Below are 26,489 nucleotides of genomic sequence, written 5' to 3'. Positions count from 1 at the left end.
GTCACCTGGAGCTACATAATGAGACTCTGTCTCAGAAAAACAAAGCAAAAAAAAATAATAAAACAAAACAGGTAAAATATTTTTCATAAACTTTTTCATTTAACTCAAAATATCCAACATGTCAATCACTTTAACATGAAATTCAATATAAACATGAGATAATTTTATTTTATGCTAACTTTTCAAACTCTTACAGCACATTTGTGTGTGTGTGTGTGTGTGTGTGTGTGCACATGTACATGTGGAGGCCAAAGGACAAACTTTTTTTTTTATTAAAAATTTCCATCTCCTCCCCTCCTCCTCCCCCTTCCCTCCAGTCCACCCATACCCCCACTCCCTCCCTCTCCAGGCCAAAGAGCCATCAGGGTTCCCTACACTATGTTAAGTCCAAGGTCCTCCCAACTCCCCCCAGGTAAAGGACAAATTCTTACAGCCTCCCCCCCCCCCTCTCTCTCTCTGTGTGTGTGTGTGTGTGTGTGTGTGTGTGTGTGCGCACATGTACATGTGGAGGTCTACAGACCCTGCTCCTTAGGCTAGGCCTGAAGCAAATAGACAGGGAGAAGAAAGGACTCCTAGGCAGGAGCAGGGCCCCTCACCCTGGCATCTGGTTTAAGTCTATTGACCAGAACTTCCAGACCACCTGCAAAGGACTATAATCTCTTTTCTAAAATGTATGAACCACGTTTATAGTAAAAACATAAGCCTTTATCTGCTGTGGACTATGGGTAAGAAGAATGCTTTTAACCTTTAAAATGGTTCCTAGGTTTGGAAATGTATTTTTAGGCTGTTTTGCACTTTCTGTGTGCCACAGTACATGTGAGGAGGCCAGAGGACAGCTGTGCCAGTCGGCTTTCTTTCCACCGTGTGGGTCCCAGGACTCAACTCAGGTCACCAGGTTTGGCACAGCACCGTTGCTAAACCATCTCTCCAGCCCCGTGCTGCACCCCGGACCTCATAAATCACCTTAAAATCTCATCTACTAAAGATAAGTTCTTTAGATATAAATAGTCATAACAAAAAATAATTTAAAGCACAAAAAGTGTAACAAAACAAGATAATTTAATCTTTTAAATTTCTTGAACAATATAACTCTAAAAGCCATGAAAACCATACATATGTATATATGTATATCTTGTCAAAACACAAGACAGAAGGCAGCACTCACTTCTGGTTTGTACAACCACCTTTTTCTTAAGGCTGGGGCATTCTTTCTAACCTTATCCTGTTCTCTCCCTTTTCAAACACTTAAATCTCAACACGTATTTATTTATTTATTTTTTTTTTTAATTTTTTTATTTATTTATAGATCGAGTCTTGCTATGTAGCTCAGGCTGTCCCAGAACTCACTATGTAGACCAGGCTGGCCTCAAGCACACAGAGACCTGGTTGCCTCTGTTTGTTCAGTTCTAGGATGAAAGGCGTGTGCCACTACACCCACCCCTAACATGTATTATTTTTGTTCTTCATACACCCCACACTTTACTGAATAAACACTGATTTTGCTTCAGACTAACTGGTCCTGAGATGATTTTCCACACTGTGCGTGAAGCCACGAGCGCCCTTGGTAGGGAGCTCTGGAGAGAACTCAGCTGTACAGCAGGCTGTGCAGCGAGCTGAGTCTCCCTTGGCAGCCTCCTGGGCTACATCCTCAGGCCTGTCACACACATCATCTTCCCCGCAGCGGGATCTGGATCCAAGGCATTTTAGTTGCTTCTCAGCTCTTGGCTATGGTCCAGCATGGTATTTGGACATTTGAAGCTGAATGTCTTTTCAAAGCTTATCTAAAATGTCTACATAATCTTCTTTCCAAAATAAACTATGACTTTACCTATTTTTATCAGTGACCTAAGTTCAAAACTTCAAAATCAAACTCTTCCGTTCCCTTCACACTGCCAGTTCCTCTTCGTTCTTCCTTCACAGCCCCCACGGCCAAGGACACCATCAGCAAATACAGGACCTTGTGTCTTCCCTCCCCGTGGCTGTGTGCTGCCTGAACGTCAGCTGAATCCAGTCCACGGGCAACCTCGCTCCTACCCCACCTCTGCCTGTATCATCCCAACCTCGCTGGAGAAAAGACTCTGGAGGTCAGAGTCCTTGATCTCCCGGAAGAGCCTTAAAAAAGAAAAAAACAAAAGCAGACCTGGTACTTGCTATAAAGACGCCTGCCTCAGAGATCCACCTGCCTCCATCTCCTGGGAAGAAAGACCCATACCACCACACAGCTATCAACAAATACTTTTGTGTTACACACTGTTACAAGCACTGAAGGCAAAATAAATAATCTGAATTTCAGGTTTTCCCAATTTGAGAAATCTTCCTAGCTGAATGTGGTGGCTCATCTTGCAATCCCAACACTTGGGATGTGGGAGCAAGAAAGTCAAGGGGTCAAGGTCACATCCGCCTCTTGAGATACGTGAAACTGTCTCAAAACAGAAAAGTTCCTTTCCTATGTCCATTCTTTCTCATTACTAAGTTGTTTCTTTTTGGAAACTTAGTTATTTATTTTACATCTAGTCCACAGTTCCCCCCTCCTCTTCTCCCCTTTGTCCCCCCAAGTTGTTGCTTATATGACAGTCTATAAAACTCAGCCCTTGGAATTTGAAGCACTGTGTTGCACTTATCAGCCTTTATAAACGCCCATCTTCCCCAGTAGCAGGGTCTTCCTCAAAGAATGAAGCAGGGTCATGCTGAGGAGCAAAGGGGACGGAAGGTACACTTGACAAATACGTACGAAGAGGGCCTGTGGGGCACCAGGAGCTCTAGCCCGGCGGCTGAGGCCTATAATACAAGCTACTCACGAGACTGAGGCAGAAGGATGATAAGTTAAAGCAACAAGGCCACCGGGAAAAGGGTCCCTAAAAGTCCTGTTCCCTTACCCCCTTCAACAGACTGGCTAGTCGGGGCCGGGGGCCTGCAAGGATGCCAAGGCTAACGGATGTACCAGGGAGCTGCCACTTTCCATTTACAAACAAGTTCAGAATTGGCAACATATTATGCTGGTTTCTGGACTTCTACAACCTAGATTAGATCATCAACTTAAAAAAAATCCTTCCTTGCCGGGTGTGGTGGTGCATGCCTCTAGTCCTACCTAGGTCTCAGAAGGCAGAGGCAGGTGGCCACTTAAATTCAAGGCCAGCCTGGTCTATATAGAGAGTTCCAGGGCTACAAAGAGAGACTCTGCCTCAAAAACCAAAAAATAAAATTCTTCCTTGGGAATAATGTGGAAAATATATCTAAAAAACATATACAATATCAAATGTAAAAGTAAAAATTGGGCCAATGAGATGGTTCAGTGGGCAGAGGTGCTTGCCGCTAAGCCTGATCAGAGTTGGATCTCCAGAACCTACATGGTGGGTGAGGAGAAAAGAGTTCCCAAAGCTGTCCTCTGGCCTCCATGCGTACCCTGTGGCATGTGTGCCCCAGAAAAATAAGTAAATAATAAATGAATGAATGAATGAATGAATGAATGCATGCTGGGGGAAACTCACCACATGTTGTGCTCAAAAACTTTGGCTGGATCAGTTAAAATCCGTGACCCCAGAGGGGCCACCGGGTGGACACCACTCTGGCATCTGTGTGGCACCTTCCCTTGCCTCAGACGACAAATACAATTTCTCCAAATCACATTCATGCTAAATAGGACCTGCAAAGTCACAAACAGGTAAACTAATTAGTCAATAAGGACTAATTAAAACAGTTTGCCGAGACCAGGTAAAGACACAACAGAAAATGAAAACCACAGATGAATTTCTTTGAGGAACACAGATGCAAAAATTGTCAACAAAATAGTTGCCAACCAAATTTAGGGAAACAATAAGAAGATTATACATTATGACCAAGTGGGCATCATCCCAAAAGGCAAGGTTGGTTCAACATAATAATTCAATAAACATAATACAGCATATAAATAAACTTAAGGACAGAAACCACATAATTCTTTCAATTGATGCTGAGAAGTCATTTAATAAATTTCAACATGCGTTCATAAGAAAAATTCTGGAGATTTCAGGAATAGATGCAACATGTCCCACAGTAATTAAGGCTATCCCAACAAACCTATAGTCAATGTTACAGTAAATGGAGACAAGCCGAGAGCATTTCCTTAAAATCAGGACCAGGACAAAGATGTCCACTCTCCCTTCCCTGATTTGATAGAGTACTCCAAGTGTGAACTATAGCAATTCGACAAGATGGAGGCATAAAACAGATAAAAATAGGAAAAGAAGAAGTCAAACTATCCCTATTAGCAGACAACATGGTTCTTTACTTAAAAGATCCTATTGGGTCCCCTAGAAAACTCCTAGACCTAATGAACACCTATGATAAAACTGCAGAATACAAAAATCAGTATTTTTAAAAAAACGGATTCCACATATAACAAAAATATACTCTTAGAGAAAGAAATTAGGAAAACATACCATTCAAAATTCCTTTCAGATTAAGTATTTAGAAATATATTTAACAAAAAAAAAAGGTTCACTACAGACCTACTTCTAAAAAAGGAAATCATAGAGATACCAGATGACGGAAAACCTTCCATGCTCCCGAATCAGCAGTTAATACATGTATACTTTTAAGAATGGTCTATAAGCTGGGCAGTGGTGGCACATGCCTTTAATCCCAGCACTCGGGAGGCGGGTGAATCTCTATGCGTTTAGGCCACCTTGGTCTACAAAAGCTAGTTCCAGGACAGGCTCCAAACCCTGTCTTGAAAAACCAAAAAAAAAAGTCAATAATACTGTTGCAAGTATATTTTGCCATACAACATGCATGTTTCAATTTTAGCTCAAGAGAAGAATCATTACTTGAAGGTGATATTGACAATTAAGTTGGCAATTTAAATTGTAAAGACTATGCCATCGTAAGTTTATTCCGGTGAACATGTCACTCTCAAGCCTTTATGGGAAAGTGTTCAAAGGACAGTCTTGGTGTACACCGCACTGCTGCTCGGTGGTTCAGGTGCTACTCACAGCACTCAGCCTAGTACTGTAGCCAGCCCCTAGAAACAGCGCTGGGTGACATGTATACAACAGGCACCAAGGCAACAGGCATCAAACCAGGAGGAGTGAACACCCTCCCTTTCTATCCTGCTGAAAATGAACTTCAGAATGTTAAAAACATCTCGCTATACTTTCACAACGATTTTCAAGTTCTTCCTGTGGGGATTTAGTCAAGCAGTGAAGGCTGGCCAGCGCCATCAGGGAGCAGCAGCCAGTACCTGCCCCAGCTCTTGGTTTGTTGCCCTCCTGCGGCCTTTACCATCATGTGTCTTTGTTCTTTCTGCAGTCAGCACTCCACACACCACCAATAAAACTCTACCTACAAAACTATCTTTAGACCTTTCTGCATTAGATATATTCATAAAATGTCCTCTAATGCCGGAGAGCAGAAACTGATCACACCCACAAAGACCGGTAATTCATGCTCAAGTGCGAAATGATACAAACAGTGGCTCCCACCCAGAAAAGCCTAAATGTGATTCCAGCGATCATGTGACACTAGCTGCTGGTCAGTAAAGGGAAGGAAGGCAAAGCTTCTCTCACTGTAAATGACCATACACAAAAAGACACAACCAGACCGGCTCTGAGCAAAATGTCAGGGGTGTGAGCCTTGCAGGCTGCTGGCTGGCAGTCAGAGCTCAGCGCGGCCAGGGCCTGAGCATGTGGCAGCTTCCTTGTTTAGGCAGCTGCTTCTTTAATTAACCACACAGACATCTATTTCTTTCATTTCCTTATCATATTTAATAGCCACATCTGGTGCTGCACTGCTATTTATCTTCTTAATTAAATAAATAACTAATATATCTAACAGAAACATAAACATCTTTTAAATTCATAATTTTAATGTATTTAAACTTCTCAAGATAAACTGCCAGCTTCTAGAAGTAGAGAGCCCTGCTATTTGTGGATTGTTTGATTGACTGCATAAAAATGACATAAAGGAATAAAAAGACCTCATAGATACTGAAAAACTAAATGGCCATTACAGACAATTTTTATTCATTTATTTATGGGATAAATAATGTTGAAAAACAACTTACCTATAATAACTTTCTAAAACATCACAAGTAAAAAAAAAAACCTTAAGCAGGACTAAACTTATTAAATGAGTCTATAATTTAAATAAAAACAGGACCATGATGACTAGCACACATTTAGTGTGTGTGTATGTGTATACATATACATGCACATACAGGTAAAGAATAAATCAGAAAATGTAAGTTCTGGCAAGGATATGAGGAAACTGGAATCCTTACACACTCTGATAGGATGTAAAATGATGCAGCTGCTATGGAAACAGTATAGTGAACTTCCCAAAAATTAGACCCAGAGCCAGAAATTCCATTTTTGGGTATACATCCAGAAGGAAGGAAAGCAGAGAGAGACAGGAAAAGATGTTTGTATGCTCAGATTCACAGTGGCACTGTAGACAGGGAAGTAACCTGAAGTGCTCTCTGAAGGAGGAATCGGGAACACCCAACACTGGATTCTGACACAGGTTACAATACAGCTGGATCTTAAAGAAAGACACTGCAGCTAGAAACAGGGCAGTAGCAAAAGCAGGCATGCCTTACTGTGCCTCTTAGAGGAGGCTCCTAGAGCAGCCAGCTCCTGTGACCGAGCGGGGAGGTGCTTGCAGAGGGGAGAATGGGAAGTGCAAGGCTAGCAGGCACAGGTCAGCGAAAGCAGATTCAGGTGTTTGTGGGAAGAGCAAACCTAGAGCACTAAGGCCCAACACAGATTTCTAAAAGTGTGTTCTTCCCATGTATGGGGATGCCATGATGAAATTCAATACTTTATATGCTAACCTCAAATCTAATTTTAAAAAGTCCATGTTCACACATACGTACACACACTCACACAAAGGGTAACAAGTGAGATTTCACTACATACATGCAGTGATGTGAAAATGTCTCACCGCACACCTTAAAGATACATAATTGTAAAAGGAAGCTCGTCAGATATGGTGACACATGCCTGTAATTCCAGCACTCGGGAGGCTGATGTAAGAGTAGCAAAGGTTTAAGGCTAACGTGAAGAAACCATGTCTCAAAAAGCAAAGCAAAACAAAACCCACATACATGAATCAAAAACAGAACAAGCTAGACCAAGAAACTGGATGCAGTTTCCGCTAGGGAAGATGGAAAGTCCTAGAGATGGGTGCTGGTAATGCTTGCACAACATGAATGAATGCTCAGTGCCTGCAAACCACACCCTTAAGATGGATTAAAATGGCAAATCTTCTTTTAGGTGTATTTTCCCACAAGAAAAAACAAACAGCTTTCCTGCAGAGAGCTGCAGGCCCACACATCCTCACTAGTGAACAGCAAACATTTACGAAAAACAAAACCAAAACCAATACCAACAGGACAAAAACCCTACAGCAGATGAGAACGCTTCTCAGCTCCTCTTTTGAGGCCAGCATCATTGGGAGAATTAAAATGAGTTTATATGGGGGAAAAAAAGGTTTGAATATGGCCACATCATTATGGTACAATTTTCCCACAGATAGTGCTTCCCATTAGATTTTCAGATTATAAAGAATTTGCTAGGGATAAAATTTGAGGCTATCAAGGAGGGAAAGCCTAGGGTTTTCTGAGCATTTCTTATTATACTTTAATTGCTGAGGCTGATACAGTCATGAGCTGCATAGCAATATGCTGGTTAAAGACAAATTGCATATAGTAGTTTCCCTAAGATTACAGTGGGAAAAAAAGGTTATAATGAAAAAAAAAAAACACCTTCCCACCACCTAGTATTTTACCACACCTTTCCTATGTGCAGACAGACAAAGACTGTTGCCTTACAGTAGCCATGGTAGCAGTACCGGAACATTGTTCATAGGTTTATTATCTAGCAGAATGGCTACAGCATACAGCTTAGTAGAAAGGGAGGCTGTAACATCTATACTGCTGTAGTATATTCTATCATGCGCATAACAGCAAATCATCTACTGACAGGTTTCTCAGAAGGAATGCCCATCATTGATGAACTGTATTTAGTTTATGCACTCCCGTTCAGAGCTGGGGAATAACACACCCTCCTTAGGTGCTGTGAGCTTTGCTTACTTTTGCAGCTGGAAATGTGGCTGTAACCCTTCACTTAGCTTAAACAAATGTGCCACATGTCACCAAGTGGTCTTTCTTTCCCTTCCTCTATCCCATTTTCAGCTTAGCACCTGGCAGTGATCTTTCCACGTGAATCCTGTAAGGGCCAAGGTGAACTGTGAACAGGAAAACAACATCAGAGCTCAAAGTCAAGACTTCATAGCCAGCTGGCTGAAGCAGTCTTTAAGGAACAGAAACCAAGGAGGGAGAGAATGCTCACACAAGCACCAGATGGGCAGTGTCATCACCAATAGCATTGGTTACGTTACCAATGTCACAGAAGTATACTGTGATTAGCCAACTGGCTTCCTGCCAGCTCTCGGTGTAGGCAGCTGTGGCGGTCTGAACAAGAATGGTCCCCACAGGTTCACATATGGAAATGCTTGATCACCAGGAAGTGTCACTATTTGAAAGGATTAGCAGGTATGGCCTCATTGAAGGAAGTGTGTCACTGGGGGTGGGCTCAGAGGATTCAAAGCCCATGCCAAGCCCAGAGTCTCTCTGTTCTTGCTGCCTGTAGATCTGGATATAGAACTCCCAGACACTTCTTCAGTACCACGTCTGCCTGCATGCTGCCATGCTCCCTGCCATGATGATATAGACTAACCTTCTGAAACTGCAAGCAGCACAGCTAGGGAGTGGAAGAATAAGAAGTCTTAACTTCCCTGCTTTTTAAGCTTGATCCTAACTTAGGGAGACTTCAGTGCTGAGAGGAACTCCAAGGAAACAGAGCAAGAAATCCCATTTGTGGGAATTACCCCTGGAGCACTGTGCTGCTTCCAGGCAAAACCTATTTGTAAGACTCCCCAAGAATGATTCCCAGTTGTCTCGGCTCCCTGAAACCCAAGGGAGAGAATCGTGGCTAATCATATGCTCCATGTCTGCCCACAACTTAAAAGTTAACTCCCCTTCAGAGTTTCCAGGGTTCCAAGCCTCTTTTAAATAAACCAATTACCTCTGTAACTGTTTAGCTTTCTTCTCAGCTGGGAAGCTGGTAGAGAAGTTTCCTTCAGAGGCACAAACGTCATCTAGACAGAGCCACACTAAACGTCACCTGAGAGGCTAGCATTAATGAGAGGGAATTAAAGCACTATTGCTGCACTGTTTTGGAGAGTAAAAGCCGTCAGGTAAGAAACACTTAAGTATCAACTGCACTAAGGCGAAAACTGAAGCTTCAATTAACCCGGGCAATCTCAGAGAACTCCGAGGGTGACCATTTGCAGGCAAACAGCTCTGCAACTCGCACATCTTGTTTTAATCTTTCTTTGCATGATTATAATTTTGGGGTATAAATAAGGTTATTAGCAAGAACAGAACAACAACAATAATTACAGTAAGTGCTTGCAGAGCACTTTGATCATGCTATGACGTCAGTCGCCTTGCAGCTTCAAAATGGGAATCTCATGGTTAGTGTTTGCTCAGCAGGGCTGTCCTGAGAGGTGGCTGCATCATGCCTTTTCCCACACAAAGGGAAGCTGCAAGGACTCAGGAGCAAGAGAATAAGTTAGGGATTTCAGGAAAGCCCACCAATCCAAGATGTCTCAAGGGGTTGCTATTTTAATCACTCTGGGAGTGCCAACATATACATTATGCTAGCTCAGAATAAAACTGGTGTAAAGTCAGCTAATTGCCATTTTACATATCTATGCTACAGTACCATTTGGAAGTATTAGCCAGTTTGTGGGCTGATAAATGGTCCTAAGGCACACACATGCCTGCTCATCTGTTAGCACCATTACACGTGAGAAAGAAAGCTCATGTGGATAAGATCCTGAAGCTTGGCTCTGCCTTTGCTCCCTGTGAAGGTTTCTACCTTTAGGTAAACGAGGTACCAGGAGATACTTGTACCCATACGCAAGATTTACTTGGTCATTCATGTTTGGACTGCCCTTATCAATACGACTGTCCTAGCTGAGAACAGAATATTATAAAATTTCCAGTCATAAATGCATATTAGATCTAAAAATCTTGAACTATATCCTCAATGAATAAAAGTGTCCAAATGAATTTATTTCTACAAATTTAATTTTTTGTTTTTTTGAGACAGGGGTTCTCTGTGTAACAGTCCCAGCTGTTCTGGAACTTGCTTTGTACACCAGGCTGGTCTTGAACTCATAGAGATCCACTGGCCTCTGCCTCCCAAGTGCTGGGATTAAAGGTATGTGCCACCACTGCCTGGTTATTTCTACAAATTTAAATTAAGATGAGATTTACACAGGCAGAGACACTGTAAGTTCTATTTTAAAGAACTAAAATTGCTGTGTATGGGGGCTCACATCCATAACCCCGGCACTTAAGACAGCTGAGACAGAAGGATTTCAAGTTTGAGGCCAGCTTGAGCAACGTAAATTCCAGGGCAGTCTAGGATATTCAGGGAGACCCTATCAAAACAAAAGAGAATGCTATAGAATTATAGACAATATCTAGTAAAGGCAAAGTGTCAGAGAAGCAAGGTGCTATGCTAACTTGAGTAACTCTGGAAGAGCAGAGTCTGCAGGACTAAAGACAACAGGCAATACAGCCCTCAGTGTGGTAGATGAGAAAGCTCAACAGCCCTGACAGCAGCACCAGGAAACCGGAATTCAGTGGCTCATGAGCAGATGGTAAACAGCAGAAACTAGGTTTCTCATACTGGAGTGGGAGGTCAGAGACAAAGAGGGGAGAAGGTGCCCTGCTTCCAAAACTCCCAGATTAGAACTGAGATCATCACCATGAAGGCATGTTTAGTTTGATATAAACAGATGTAAACACAAATAAAGCATCTGCAGATGTGTGCATATATATGCATGAATCATATGTACCCATCGTAACCATTAGTCTTCATTGTCAACTGGACTGCATTTGGAATCACCAAGGATCACATTTCTGGGCATGTTGTCTATGAGGGCATCCGCAAAGAAGCTTAGCTGAGGAGGGAAGACCCACCCTGGATGTGGGAGGCACCATTTTGCCAATGGGGTACCCAGACTGACTAACAGGGAAAATGAGCAGGACAGACTGATGAACAGGGGTTTGACCTCTCTCTGCTTCTAGGCTACAGATGCAATGTCATCTGCTAACTCCAGTTCCCATCACCATGCATGCTTTCCCCACCATGATAGACTGGAATCCTCAAACCATGCCTGAACAAACTGTTCCTTAACTTGTGGCCCAAGGCAGGTATTTTACATAACAAGAAAAGGTAATGAATACGGAAAACTGGTAGCAAGAGGGACAGTCGCCATGATGAACCTGACCGTGCGGTTCACAGGCCTTTTTGGAACTGGTTTGAAGGGAGAATGTGAAAGAGGTTGGAACTTCCAGCTAGAGAAGTCCGAGAATCTTGTAAGCCGAATTTAACAGGCCATTTTGGTGGGAATTTGGAAGACCAATAGTAAAGAATGTATTCACGAAGCTTCAGAAGGGTCAGGATTCTACTGGGGAACTAGAATGACAAAAGATCACTCAGGTACTATATAAATGGGCTTGGCCTTAGCACAGCATGATATACATTCAAGGTGAAGGCAATTTTGAGTAAGGAAGACTAATACGGTGGAAAGGGGCTATGTTCCATGGTTATGTAGCTGGATTTTCACTTGAACCAATCCCACCTTGATCTCCCCCGACTCCCTAGTGTCCTGTGCTGGCGAGGCTTTATGTCAACTATACACAATCTAGAGTTATCTGAAAGGAGGAAACCTCAATTGAGAAAGCGCCTCCATAAGATCCAGCTGTAAGGCACCCCCTCCACAATGCCCTGGTTTTTTGTTTTGTTTTGTGTTTTTAGATAGGGTTTCTCTGTGTAGCCCTGGCTGTCCTGGAACTCACTCCGTAGACCAGGCTGGCCTCGAACTCAGAGATCCACCTGCCTCTGCCTCCCTAGTGCTGGGATTAAAGGCATGTGCCACCACCACCCAGTGAAAGGCATTTTCTTAATTAGCAATTGATGAGGGAAGGCCCAGTCCATTATGGGTGTTGCTACCCCTGGGCTGGTGGTTCTGGGTTCTATAAGAAAGCAGGCTGAGCAAGCCACAGGAAGCAAGCCAGTAAGCAGCACTCCCCATGCTTCTGCATCAGCTCCTGCCTCCAGCTTCCTGCTCTGTTTGAGTTCCTGTCCTAACTTCTTTAGATGATGAACAGCAATGTGGAAGTACAAGGCAAATAAACTCTTTCTTCCCCATCTTGCTTTCTGGCCATGGTGTTGCAAGGCTGCTGCAATAGAAACCCTAAGTAAGCAATCTCCTTACTGAGCCAACAAATTCCTACAATCATTTAAATCAGTTTGAGCTTTCTGTTATCTATCACTAAATTTGGCCGTTCTTTCTTTTTCCCACTTGAAACAAAGCCTCAGGCTGGCCCGAAGGCCTGACCTCTATCTTAGCCTCTAGAGGCTGAGGATGTGGTTCAGCAGTAGGGCATTTACCCAGCGTGTACAAGGTCAGGGTCATTTCCCAGTTAATATATAAGTAAATAAGCAATAAACAAATAAATGAAAGAGGCCTATATGAAGAATTGGGTGGGTTGATGAACTGGATGTGGTTGCAGCCCAGGTTTAATAGAAACAAGGGGGTGGGGAACAAACAGGAGAAAGGGTTTAGTAATTAAGTTTTCTAAATTGGCTACCCTGTGTCTCCTAGTAACAAAAACAGTAACACTGTAACAACAAGAAGAACAATCTGTTTTGAGTGAGAGGGTCTTTCAACACGGCTAAGACCACAAAGCCATAAACATCTATGTAAAGGAAACACTTGGGCATTGAGAAAAGCCCATACTGGAATCCGTTCACCACCTTACTGCAGTCTTCTGAAAGGCAGCCGGCACAGTTCCCCCATGGGCACATCTTCTTAAGTAGGCTTTGTCAAACAAAGGTTCCATGATAATTTCTCTGGGTTTTTATTATGATAATAATCTAAAAGCGGAATCAACAGGAGCACACGTGTAACCGCTGCTCCGTTTCAACGCCTGTGTTTGCATTTATGATCTTGTTGGCAACAAGCAGCACAGATGTAATATGTAAATGATGCATCTGAGCACACAGCACACTGTAAAAAGATTCTGCGGCATTCTGAATGGAGAAAGGCGGTGAGGGAATTGAGCAGACACACGGCACACAACAGCACAGATGGGCTGAAGTCAAAAGAACCTGTGCGGTGATGCCCAGTGCCTTGTTTATAATGAGGGCTGCAATTTAGCTTCCGTAGGAAAACAGCAGTCACACTATAATGCCGTTAGTTTGAGTTTTATTGGGTTTGTCACGGTGTTTGTACTTATTCCGATTTTACGGCTGACTGAATAGGCGCTCTACGCACAAAGAGCACATACATACCTAGATCTGTGTTTACAGACGAATTAGTAGACACATCTTACGTGAACCCAGGAGTCTTTGAAGTTTTTCCTTGAAACCATCCCTTATTTCTCAACATGGAGAAATAGTGTTAGGAAATTCTGTTCCAGGAGATTCTAGCTTCCCCTTAGGAGAAATACTCCATGTGGAGCAGGAGCACATGGGACTGAAGTGGTTTCAGGTGTGATGAAGGACGTGGCCTGAACTGCATCCACGGGTTGTCACTGATATCTTAGCTTGACAACTGCCAGCATGATACTTGGATCATTTTAGTTTCATCAATAAAATGTCATATGATTATTTCAAAATGTATGAGGCTTCCAGGAGGAAGTGCATAGTGAGTAGGGCATAGGGCATGGGCATAGTTTTGGGTTCCTGGTTTTTTGATGCTAGCCAATGTTAACCACTGTTAGCATTAGTTTGGTCCTTCTTAAAATGTCCACAGGGTTCTTCAGATATAGGACCAAGCGTTCCACCAGGATGCTTCTTACTATAAAGAGCTCTAATTAGTCCCCGCTTCCCAAACAGGCCAAAGACCAAAGATCAAGCTATTACAGTGGGCTGCGAAAGAGTGCAAAGCCGATAGCAGGATCAGCCCCGAGTTCAGTCTCCTGTTTGGTCACCTTATCCCTAGTTTTTGGAAGATGTACTTACTTTGCTTAAATATAGGTTCATATGTAATTCTTTTAAAAAAAGAAATTTATTTATTTACTTATTTATTTATTTGTGTGTGTGTACCATGTGCATATGGAGAATGGAAGGAAACTTGAGGAAGTTGATTCTCTCCTAACCATATGGGTTCCGGTTCCAGGAATTGAACCAAGATCATTAGGCTTGGTCCAAAGTACCTTTCCCTTGGAGCCAACTCACTGGTCCTCGACTAACATTTTTAAAGGATACCGCTTAAAGCTTTAAGAAGAGAAACACAATAAAATTAATGAATAATTAACCCTACCAACCAGTGCGAGTAATTAGGTGTTGAAGGGCTCAGTTGGACAAGTAAAACTGACAGTGGCCAAGGCTCTGCTGCAGCAGTGCAGGCAGAAACAGAAAGAGGAGGCAGCTACCCTGTGCTTCATTTCCCCTAAGGGTGAAGATCAGGTGTGTGTAGCATAGACGAGAAATCGTTAAGGAGCCTAGAAAAAAAAAAAAAAAGGCCTATCTATTATAGACCTCTGAAGCTGCTAGTGGGGTGGGGCAGAATTGAATAATACAGAAGAGGACGCATCTTGGAAGACATTCCCTGGAGAATCCTCCGAATGGAGGCCCTGAGCTGGGATGCAACTGGATATATGACCATGGCTGTGATCTCCCTGAACACCTGTAACGCACAGACTGGGCCAGCATCTCCCCAGACACCTTCCAGGCAAAGCTTCACAGTCCCATATGTTTCATGAAAGGTCACATGTGGGATGTGGGCAGAGAGCCCATGAATCAAGGAAAGAACATAGACAGTCACTGCTTGACACATAAGAAACCTTAGCCTCAGAAGCCATAAAAGCTAAAATGACAACCCCGGACATTCGAGAATAGCTCAGGGCTGGGCCCCATAACTCAGCTGGTGGAATACCTGCCTAGCAGTGGGTCCCTTGGCCTAATCTCTAGCACTTTAAACAAAAAAGTTTAGAGAAGTCTATGAATTATAATGTCACGACAGATGAGTCTATTAGTTCCATTTTTGTCTCATACACAGAAGTCTTAGCATCTCCGGCCTCTGGATGGTCTTACCCCTAAAATCACTTGTGAGACAGAGGTAAGGGCTCACAGGGCATTTTCTCCTTTTCCTCCTAGAGACGGTCTCCTAGCTGAGGCTGGCCTGAAACTCCATGTAGCCAGGGATGACCCTGGACTTTATCTTCCTGCTTCTGCCTCCTGAGTGCTGGGGTTATGGGACTGAGCCACCACTTCCACTTTGAAGCAAACGGTGCTGGGGATCGAACCCGGAGCCTTGCGCACAGTAGGCAAGCACAACTGCAACACAGCTACGTCCCATTCTAAGCGCATTCTCTATAGGAATATTTTAAGTGGTAATTAAGATACCAGGCTAGTTCACACATGCTTTTTTTAAAATCCATAATGTGGATGAAAAGAAATGTGTTTGTTTATTTCAAATGGCCTTAGAAAGCTGGCAGATTCCATTTTCCCAGATAGCTGAAACGCTGCCAATCCATACTGCCTGGGGCAACTTGAATCTTATTTAACACAAAAACAATCTGATTAAATGATGATTCTTTTAAAACAACAATAACAACAACAAAACAAAAAACCTGCCGGCCCTCTCCCTGCTGCCTGACAACACAATGGGTGTGCAGAACGCAACGCTGTTTGACTAAACCAAACCTGTGAGCAAAACAAGAGCCTTGGAATCATCATAAGAGATCACAGTCTCCCCCAATAATAACACAGAATAGCTCGGAAACCCCATTTCCGGAGCTGCACCTAGCAGCCCATTCGTCTCTTCCAGGGTCTCAGCCAGGCAAGCTCTTGGCAGTAGGACAATGTCCTCTGTTTTCTGAGAGCTTGCTGTTCTTTTGCTACAAATGTATAAATTCCCAAAGTATCCAGCACCAGAGATTGGATTCATTAAGGTAACAGTTTCTGTGATGCTCTGCTTCCTTAACCAGTCTTCAACAGTCAGAGCTCCTAAATCCAGCTCAGGGCACACACTGTAACACCATGAATGACAGGGCCCTCAGTACATGATGCTCCTGAACAAGCCAGAGCTATCTGCATATATGAGCTGAGAGTTTTTAAAAATGCTCTTAAAACAAACACGAACACACACACACACACACACACACACACACACACACACACACGGCAGGCTGGCATAGGGGACTGGTAGGAAGAAAGCTGAGCTGCTCTGCAGAATGGCATGAATGACAACGTCAATGAAAAGACAGAATGTGAGTTTCTGGAGGTAAAGATTCACGACTGCAAAATAAAAGAAAAAGTAAATTTTCTCTAAAATCATCTGTAAAATTGAAGTAATTTCATTCAAAATCTAAAAGTGTTTTGGGGGGAGCTTGAACAAGTATTTAAGGATTTATTTGGAAAAATTAGCATACAGGAGTACCAGGAAGCCACCAGAGAGAAAAGGATGATGTGGCTAGTTTGGGCTGGGCTTCAGGGCAGCGCCATGGCAGTGGGCTTGTTGGCCAGAGCTTGGAGCACCCTATTAAGTAGTCCTGGCCATGTATCTAATGCTAAGATGGAGCTCAGCAAATGCAACAGGTTAGGAAGCCCAGAAACTAATCACAATACATATTAAGAAGTCTGTGTAATAGTGAGTGTTTTGACTCAGTGGGTTAGAGAGCAATGGCTTATTCAAAGAAGGACTTTAAGAAAATGGGCTGCCTGCCGTTTGTGGGAAATATTATTTCTCTGCTCCATATCAAACATGAAAACTGCAGATAAATTACACTTTGAACATAAAGCGATCACATCTTAAGCCAGTGAGAAGCCTGGGCAAGTAAACAATCCGAGTTCCGTCCCTGAAACCTGGATGGTAGATCCTGCAGGCTGTCCTCTGACCTTCCCACATGTTCCAGAGCCCATGAGCACAGCCCTGCACCAATAAACACATAAATGTAATTGCAAAAAGGTTAAAGTCGAATCTTAATAGGCTTAGAAAATCATAAATACTCTAAACAATGGGGAGGAAAAACTCTTTTAAACATGATACCAAACTATAAAAAAATGAAAAGAAATTAATTGATGGAGCTGGAGAGATGTTTCGGTGGCAAAGAACATCTGCTCTGCATGCATGGAGACCTGACTCAAACCCCACAGAAAAAAGCCAGGCATAACTGTGTTGAGACTGTAACCCCAGAAGGAGACAGGCAGATCCCAGCACTTTCCTGACCAGTCAGCAGGAGGAAACAGGGAGTTTCGGGTTCAGGGAGAGAGACCCCGTCTGAAGGCAATAAGGGAGAGGAGAGCGGGAGAGGAAGAGCTCTGACTGACACATGTGCACACATAGGTGCACGCACCTGCACACTCACATGCATGCATCATACACACATAAGATGTGTGAGAAAAGATTCTCGAAATGTTATAAAAGATGTGGGGATATTTGTAAACCATTAGGATGTTTTATTACTATAGACATAAAGAATGCTTAGAAAACAAGCAGACATGACCTCAGTAGAAAATATACTAATGTCATGAACAGGCACCCACAAAATTAATGCAAAGTGCCACTCAGAAAAATTTCCCTTAACCATATAACTTTGGGGATTTTTTGAACGGGGCTGAGTCCCGTTGCTGGTTACAAAATGGCTGCAGCAACTCGAGTTCACACAGTCATGACAGCCTCAAGAGAAATAGAAGGGCCACATCTTTCTTCAGTCTCTTAGGAAAGAGGAAACTTCCTCACAAGCTCCTTGAAAGACCCACTCTGAATTTCACAGGGGCGGCGTCACAGATCATCCCCGAGCTAACATCCGGAGGAAGAATGAGCTGCTGTGAGGCACTGAACATTCAGCTTCTCAGCCTGTGTCCATGGAGGCCCCCAAGTTCCCATCAGGGATCTGCAGAGGCCAGACTGTTTTCATGATGACGGTATTTATCTGTCTATCCGCCTTTTGTCAATCACCACGGTCCACCAAGGTTTGCGGACAGTACAGGCGCAGTAAAAGCAGGCTGGCCTGAACCACAGCAGAGGCGACGAGCCACATGGCCCTCTTCATTAACTGCCCTCTCAGGGAGCCGGCCACTCATACTCACACGGCTCTTAATGAAGCCATCAAAGTGTCTTCATGGAGCACAATTCTTACTTTGCCATTTCCTCAAAAATAAAATATGCCTGTCAGGAAAACAAAAGACACGGCACACTGCCTTTGCTAAAATTCCAGCTTTTAGACAAAAATTAAAATTCTAAGTAAATGTGTGCCCACCACTGGGAGGTAGCAGCTTTCCAAAACTTGTGCACTGCTGTGCTAAGGGTAAGAAACCTTTGATTGATTTATGGCCCAATGGAACGTGCCAACATTTGGAGGAGCCACTACAGTGGATGAACTAATACAATACCAAGACACGATGTTACGGAACCACACACAGGGAGTGAGAGCTTCGCTCACCCACAAACAGAACAATCAATGGCTGTCAGGTTGATTCCCTATGTCAGCCAGGCTGGCCTTGAGCTCAGAGATCTGCTTAGGCTTCTGCCTCTGTCTCCCGAGTGCTGAGATTACAAGTATGCATCACCATAATAAAACATGATGGAAAATTTCATTTTTAGAAAGATGTTCTGTAAAATAATCAGAATATATTAAGAATTTGTCACAGCACTGTTTGTACATATGCTGAGAAAGTATAGTTATTTTTACAGTACTGGCTAAATTATTAAATGCACATCCATAGAGAGGAAAAACAAGTATCTGTGCAAATGTTGTCAAAACTTTAAACTTATTAATACAGAAAAAAGTTCTCTGGTTGAGTATGAGGGGAGAAAGCAGGGACAGTGGCTTCTGACCCTTCAGGACCATGCACAGCCGTGGTCTAGGAAGATGGTTTCTGACTCAGGCTCACAGGCGGTCTCAGCGCACCCTAAATGTTCCCTCTGGTTTGGTTGGTGGGTTGGTGGGTTGGGTTTTGCTTCTATGCTTTGAGGCAGGGTCTTAGGTAACCCAGGCTGGCTTCAAAACTACAATGTAGCAAAAGCTGGTTTTGAACTCCTTTTCTCCTGTATCCACCTCTCAAAGGGGGGAAAAAAAAACTCAAATTACCTTTGTACTTATAAAATAAACTATTTTTAAATTTAGCAAGAATACAAGTTCTACATAATATCCATACGTAGAGGGAAGGAGGGGAAGAAGCGGGCCTGGGTACGAGATAGCGCTCACACTAGAAAGGTTTCAGAAACCCCCATTAGGATTTCAGATTCCAGTCATCTGGAAGCTTCATATTCACCAGACTATAGCAGGCACCTGCTACCTTGACTTTTTTGTTTTTCTTTAGAAGTTGCGCTCATATATGTAATGATCAAATAAGGATAGTTAACATTTAAATCATTAAGGATTTATCATTTCATTGTGAGGAGGCACCTTTGAGTGGCTCTCTTCTAGTTCCTTACAACATACACTACGGCCACGGTGCTGTGAGCAGAATGGCAGTTAGCTCCATTTTTGGTACCAGGTACGGGATAGCTCCTGGCATCCTCTTCCTCCCTCCCCTTCCTGTCCTCTAGTGACCACAGTTCCACACTGCTGTGTGGCATTATGACTACCTTCTCTCCTTGATTAGCAACTGTGGCTCTGATGCACCACGATCTTTTCATTTATAGTACTTGTTAATCATCAGACAGCAAACACAGATGGCCCCAGTCAGATCTGCCCAGCCCTGGGAAAGCTCGTGTGCCCCCTGCTGGCCATCTCCAGAGAGACAACTTCCCAAACAGGCATTTCATTTGCCTTTTGGGTTTCAGTGAGGGATTTGGGAACAAGTTCCTGCAAATGCTTGCTGAAAGAGACAACTTCTGACTAAAACATTGCTTTCCTTCTTCACACCAAAGAGAAACATCAAATTACTCCAAAAATACATTCCATCGACAGCACTGTGGGACTCTGTATATTAACTTAAAAGTAGCAGTAAGAAGAAGGCGTCATAAAAGTCAAGCATAGTGTCCCACACTTAAAATCCCAGGATTCCAGTGGCTGAGAAAAAATGATCCTGAGTTCCAGCCAGCCAGGGCTACACAGCTGAGACCTGTCTCAAAAAATTAAAAAAAGGGGAAAGGGCTCAACAGATAAAAGGTGCTCGCCTCATACGCTTGGCACCTGAGCGCCACCTCACACCTGCACTTGGGTGGCAGAGGCAGGAGGCAAGTTCAAGGCCAGCCTGGCTACAAAGATGTGCTTCAGAACAGTGCCACATACCTGAGAACCTAGGTCAAAACCAAAACAAAAACCAGGACGATTTAATCAGAAACCTGCTAAAGACCCAAAAAGTGAACTTCAGACTCTCAATGCAGGTCTGCACCTATCCTCGCAGACAGAAGCACCTGCCAGGCTCCGTGGCTCACTCAGTCACTGCCTCACACAAATCAGGAAATTAAGGTTAAGAATTCTCAGACTGGAGAGATGTCTCAGTGATAAGGGCACTTGTTCTTGCAGAGGATGCAAGTTAGATTCCCAGTCCCCACATGGTGATTTACAAGTACTCATAGTTCCAGTGCAAGGGTCTAATATTCTGTCACCAACCTGGGCACTACGCACGCACATGATGCACAGACATACATGCAGGCAAAACATTCATACACATTTTTTAAAAAAGGAATTCTCAAGTTCTGGTATTTTCTCTTGAATTTTTACAATCTTGATGTTTTCTCCTTTAAGAATATAGCCTTAAGGATACTGCTTTGTTGGCATGCCAACCCCCAAATCAATATGTAGAAAAGGTGCAATGCAGTGAAATTCAGCTGTAACCACAAAAATGCCCCAAACTAAAGTGCAGAGTAGTGATAATAAACAGAGTATATATATATATATATATATATATATATACATATATATATATACATATATATATATATAGCCGCACAATCCTCTAAATCTTTTCCATGTATCATCTCAGTCAGACCACTGAAAATTTATTTAATAGAAAGCTATGTAAGCACGAGGTCTGGCTTGAGTTTCCAGCACCTGCCTGAAATGTGGGTGCATCTGTGCATGCCTGTGCCCCAGAGCATGGAGGGCAGAGAGCTGGTCCTTGGGACTTGGTGGCCACCCAGCCTCGCCAAAACAGCAAGTGTCAAATTCAGAGAGAAACCTGTCTCAAAGCATAGAGAGTGATAAGAGGATATGGGGGTGAGCTTTATGTCAATGACAAAAGCTAGAGCCATTTTGAAAGGGGGAACCTCAGTTGGGGAAATGCCCTCACTAGACTGGCACTGTGGGTGGTATTACCCCGGGTTGGTGGTCCTGGTGCTCTAACAAAGCAGGCTGATCAAGTCCTGAGGAACAAGCAGTACACAGCGCCCCCTCCAGAGCCTCTGCTTCAGCTCCTGCCTTCAGTTCCTGCCCTGACTTCTCTCAACAATAGATTATGACCAGAGAGTTGTAAGCTGAATTAACCCCTGTCCTCTCCAAGTTCCTCGTGGTCATGGTGTTTTATCACAGTATTAAAACCCTGACTAAGAGAACAACAGCAAAGCCAAGTCAACATACGGCCTTCACACGCACAGACATATATTCCGTAGGCACGCTGCTATCATTATGCTTTTGTTTTTACCACTTTATACTTTCTGACACCACAGAATGTTGTAAGCTCATCTTGTTTATTCTTTGGGGGGGTGGCGTTCGAGACAGGGTTTTGTTGTGTAGCTTTGGAGCCTGTCCTGGAACTCACTTTGTAGGCCAGGCTGGCCTCGTATTCACAGAGATTCGCCTGCCTCTGCCTCCCGAGTGCTGGGATTAAAAGTGTGCGCCACCACCGCCCGGCCATCATCTTGTTTATTCTTGATCCAACACTATAACCAGCAATTTCTCCAAAGAGTCCTTGTACTTTTCATTAGAGTCTGGGCACTGAGTATGCTCTTTGCTACTAGGTTGTCTTTGCTTCTGTACCCCCGGTTGACAAAGCAAGCAAATGCATGTATATAACAAACCAACCAGACTGCCATTTATGGCTCTAAGTGCTACATATGTACACATTTACATCTACATTGAACAAGAGGTCAGACCTGCTAGATCAGGAATTGCTGCCTCACAAATCAGGCCATGTCCCCTATAGTCTCTCCTCTTAGGATAGGAAAAGCAAGTTCTATTTCTCCCTTGGCTGCCTCCCCCTTTCCCATCCTCTCCTCTCCTTCCCCTCCTTTCTCTCGGGACTGTAAACTCCCAGTTTCAGCAAATGTATACATACCATCGTTATAGTTTTATATAAAATAGTCTCTCACCCTTAAAAAAAAAGCAGCCCTCAGAGTATCTTATTAAACCCTCTCCATTCCTGCTGTATTCTTCCTAACAGAGAATGCACTGGGTACCATATATGCATCTCAGGCTTTTCCCTTACGTGATGCTAACACCTGTAGGCATCTGTATCTCACTTCAGTTCTACACACTCGGCAGATGACTGCATAAACCCAAAGAGAGGAGGTGGCTTGCTCAAGATCTTCGCAGGTGCTGCTGCGGCTACGACAGGATCTTGACTCTTGCTATGATGCTCTTTCCACTCCACACTCTGGGATTCCTTGTGCAGTGTTGAGGGGTTGCTGGGGATCATTTAGATTCTATTCTATGTTGACTAAAGCTTTAACGGTTAAAAAAAAATGAAGAAATGGAATCTGGCCCTGGAAATTTGGTGAACTGGATACCTCAGAAGACTTTCTGCTATGCAGCACCCCCAAATGATGGGTAAACAAATATATATTATGTTAACAGCATACATCACCGATCCAGCAAGCTAGAAAGATATTTCCAGAAACCAAAATTCCAGACCTGACTGAGCACTGGAGCCAGCAGCAACCCAAAGCACACAATGAACAAAAACAAAATATGTCACCACATTTCTCTAGATGGGTTCATTTAGTCTAACATTATGAAGTATATTTATGTACTTCACCACATTACCAAAATAGAGGGGGAAAACACAGATCACAGCAGCAGATATACAGAAAACACTGATAAAATTCAATGTCTAATTGATCTTAGCCAGTATGGAACAGGAGAGAATTTTATTAACCTGATAAAGAGAAGCCCTCAGCAACCTGTGATGCTAAGGGACTAGGAGCCAGATAGATTCCCTGGTAGGCGGACAGAGAGGGAGATCTGTGCAGAGCAAGGCACGTTTGCACAATGGTTGTGAGTCACCAGCCATCCTGTCTTTCTTCAAATCACCAATCCAAAGTCAGGGGAGGAAAACCCTTCGGAGACTTCAAAGCCCCAGCCCTTGAGAAGAGCCTGGATTTCTCTGCTTTCTGAGTTGCCCTAGTGCACGGTGGGGGATGTGAGGAGTGTCTGCTGTGTGTCTCCTCACCTCCACTACAAATCTTTCTTCAACTGCTGATTCTGACTGTTCCTGTTTGTGTTTCTGAGAGTTTTCCACTGTTACCTGTTGCCCTCTTTTCTGTTTAACTGGCAGAGAACACGAATCCTATCGGGACCTAGTACTAGCAATGTCACCTTCAGTGGTAGCTACTCTGTTTATAAATACTAGAGTGAGTATCAGTATTGTTACCTGAGTGGAAACTCAACTGCAACTCTCGGTCAACACAGTAGGAAAGGAAATGGAAGTAAAAGATAAAGGCAGAGACGCAACAAAACTCTCGGCTCCCTGAAGGGCTGTCATCACTGGAAAAACAACTCCTGAAGCCCACAAGTGACATTTACTACAATTAAAGAGGAAGAAGACATGCGTGGTTATCTACTCACAACAAGAGTAGTATTAAAAATCTAATTGAGCCTGCAAGGTGGCTCTGCACATGAACGCCTTTGCCATCAGGCTTGATGGTCAGAGTAGGATCCTTGGGACCCAAGACTGGAGTTCAAGTCCCCATTTTGGCTTCCCTCAGTGAGCTATGATTCAGGATGTATAAGCTAAATAGACCCTTTCCTGCCCAGGTTGCTTTTGGTCGTGGTGTTTCGGTGCAGCAGTGGAGAAGTCAGTAAGGCACTGATGTACAGAAATGATGCTGTCCAGTGGGGGTCAAATAAAGTCCAGGCACGCTGGCCAAGGAAATTTTCCCAGTGGTTTAAATAAAGACTGGGGTACAGAGTAATCTGTAACACTAGAAAAATATGTACAGGTCTCAGTGAAAGAACAGTATGCTTGAAGGACAGGACACACTGAATGGCTTTCTGAATTCTTAACCTCTAGCAAAACAGTATCCATGATCACAATGAGTAAGCACTATATAGTTTTTTTCATTTAATTTACAAATGCCGGGCTATTGTAGTTGCATAGAAGATAAGTAGGACTTTACATGTAGTTTTATATTTGCATATGTTTAGCATACTAAAACTACTCTAATAATGGAAGATCCTGAGTTGGACTGTGGTTTGAAACACTCTGCAGTGGGGGGCGAGGAGCCGCCAAGGATGAGTGACAGCTTGTACATTAGTAAAGTCACTCGACAAAAACTGTGGCAGGCTGGGACCGAAAACACCCAAGTCTAGGCAGAAAGAGCCATCAGAAGGCTAATTAATAATACAGTAAAAGTGGGAAGGCACTGAACTACTCAGATATAAAGACTGGACAGAAATAGAATCAAAAGAACTTGGTTGTGGGAGAGGCAAAGACAATCTAAAGACTTTCCTTGGGGAGCTCGGTGGTAAGAAAACTACCTCAGGGAGGGAACATTTCAGAACACGCGTGATAAGAAGAGTGGAGGTTGCCCAAGCTGTGCACACGTGTGCAGTCCCTTCTTGCTCCCCCACAGCCCCAGCCTGCTCACTGGCTGTCAAAAATGGGGAAAGAAACCACTTACTAGGATGATTTAGGGGTCAAGCTTGATGCCCCTCAGGAAGATCTGAACACCCTTGAAGTACCACCCGTGAGAGGGCAGGTGGAGGAGGGACGTGGAAACAGACTTCTCAAGCTGCTCCCAGAGTTCCCAGAGGACAAGCGGTTGGATCTGTGAGAACCAGGGGACTTTGATCCAAACCAGGAGCGGCAGTGCCACTTTAACGGAGCAGCAAACGAGGGTGATGCCCATCATGTCTGAGGGGTGGTCTGGGTCCAGTCATGGAATAACTAACTCATTGCTGGCACTTTATGTGCAGAAGTGAACGGGTGGAAGTAGAATCACAACATGTCCACTGCTTGCTATTGTTTTGTTGTAATATTCGACCAGAGGGGTGCTTTAAAGCTCAGGGCAAGATAAGCAGGGATAGAAAGGCTGGGCCTCTGTGGGAGAGGCTGACAGACAAGAGCTGCAGGGGGAAGAAAGAGAGAGGATGAATGCAATTCAGTCATGATTTGCATTTCGCTTCAGCCAGAGGAAATCCAGATATATTTTTCCGGGTTCCAATTTTCTCAGTGACAGCTGCATTCATGAATGACCAAATTAACTATTGTAGAGCTTTCTAAAAATACACCAAGCACTCCACCCTATGCCATAAGCAAGTCATGAAACATCAGCAAAAAAAAAAAAAAAAAAGCTAGACCCCGAAAAAAAAATGCATCAAAGGTAAAAGGACAGTTTTTTTCCTTTCTTTCTCTCTCTCTTTTTTAAACAAACAACAACAAAAAAGCCCTAAGCGCTTAAATTGCGACCCAGCTGTCAGAGAGCTGACATTACTGACTTTTTCTTTAAGCACCTACTAAGATCAAGGAGTGGCATACCAAGTCTATGTGGGAGATGCACACACCACACTGGACGGGTTTGCAACGAGGTAACGGTGGCATCTGGTATACAGTTACGGAAATTTTAGTGTGCAAAGCTGGTTAACAGAGAATGCTAATTTTTACTTAGGGAAGTCAACCTGGATTATCTTAGGCAGTCCAATAAGAATGCAAGCGTTTCATATTTTATTCCCTATATGGGATAAAAACTGGAAGCAAGGAGGAGGGAAAGAGTAATTATCACAAAACCAGCCGGGGCCCCTGCTGGCCACACTAGGGTCTCTGGGAAAGAGAAATTTAATCTTACTTTGGTGGGAAAACCAGCATCTTTCACCACTAACTACATGACAAAAGTGTTAAGTGTTCATATAACCAAGTGTTTAAATTAGCCTCATCCACAAGGTCCCAAGCGCGGCTGAGAGAAAGGCGCAGGGCGTACCTTTGGAGGGTCCCACTGGACGCAACGCCCTCCGGACACGTGGCCAGAGCCTCGCAGGGCTGACAGGCTTCCAACCACCAGGGCGGAAAGGGATTGCTCCCTGGGTGCAGGACTAGAAGTGAGGCGCACGAGGAGGCGGACGCACAGCGCCCCCAAAGGTCTCTCCGACAGCCTCGTGCAGCCCGGAAGCCGGCCTGACCCACCGCGTAGCCTTTTAGGGTCGGGAGAGGAGGACTGTGGGCGGAGCGCGGCGGGGGCCGGACCAGCCCTCGCTATGCCTGATGGGAATTGTAGTTTTGGATATGGAAAACAAGTGGGTGGGTGGGGAAAAAAAA

At 43.7% G+C, this 26,489-nt stretch overlaps 1 protein-coding gene across 2 annotated transcripts in view; it reads right to left on the bottom strand.

Annotated features, from left to right (window-relative positions):
- The window catches only part of Mettl8 (methyltransferase 8, methylcytidine), a 74,075-nt gene extending 47,724 nt beyond the window's left edge, over positions 1 to 26,351 (bottom strand). For both annotated transcript variants that reach the window (XM_038336320.1, XM_038336322.1), the window contains exons 1-2: positions 26,155 to 26,351; positions 3,489 to 3,643 (exon numbers count right to left, since the gene is read on the bottom strand). In XM_038336320.1, the coding sequence (XP_038192248.1) occupies positions 3,489 to 3,631 (143 nt within the window). In that variant the 5' untranslated portion in view covers positions 3,632 to 3,643; positions 26,155 to 26,351. The remainder of the gene's footprint in view (positions 1 to 3,488; positions 3,644 to 26,154) is intronic.
- Between the last annotated feature and the right edge of the window lie 138 nt (positions 26,352 to 26,489).

Source organism: Arvicola amphibius, chromosome 7 (genome assembly GCF_903992535.2).
Source record: "Arvicola amphibius chromosome 7, mArvAmp1.2, whole genome shotgun sequence".
In the NCBI taxonomy this organism is placed as follows: Eukaryota; Metazoa; Chordata; class Mammalia; order Rodentia; family Cricetidae; genus Arvicola; species Arvicola amphibius.
This window is presented reverse-complemented; position numbering and strand designations above follow the sequence as displayed.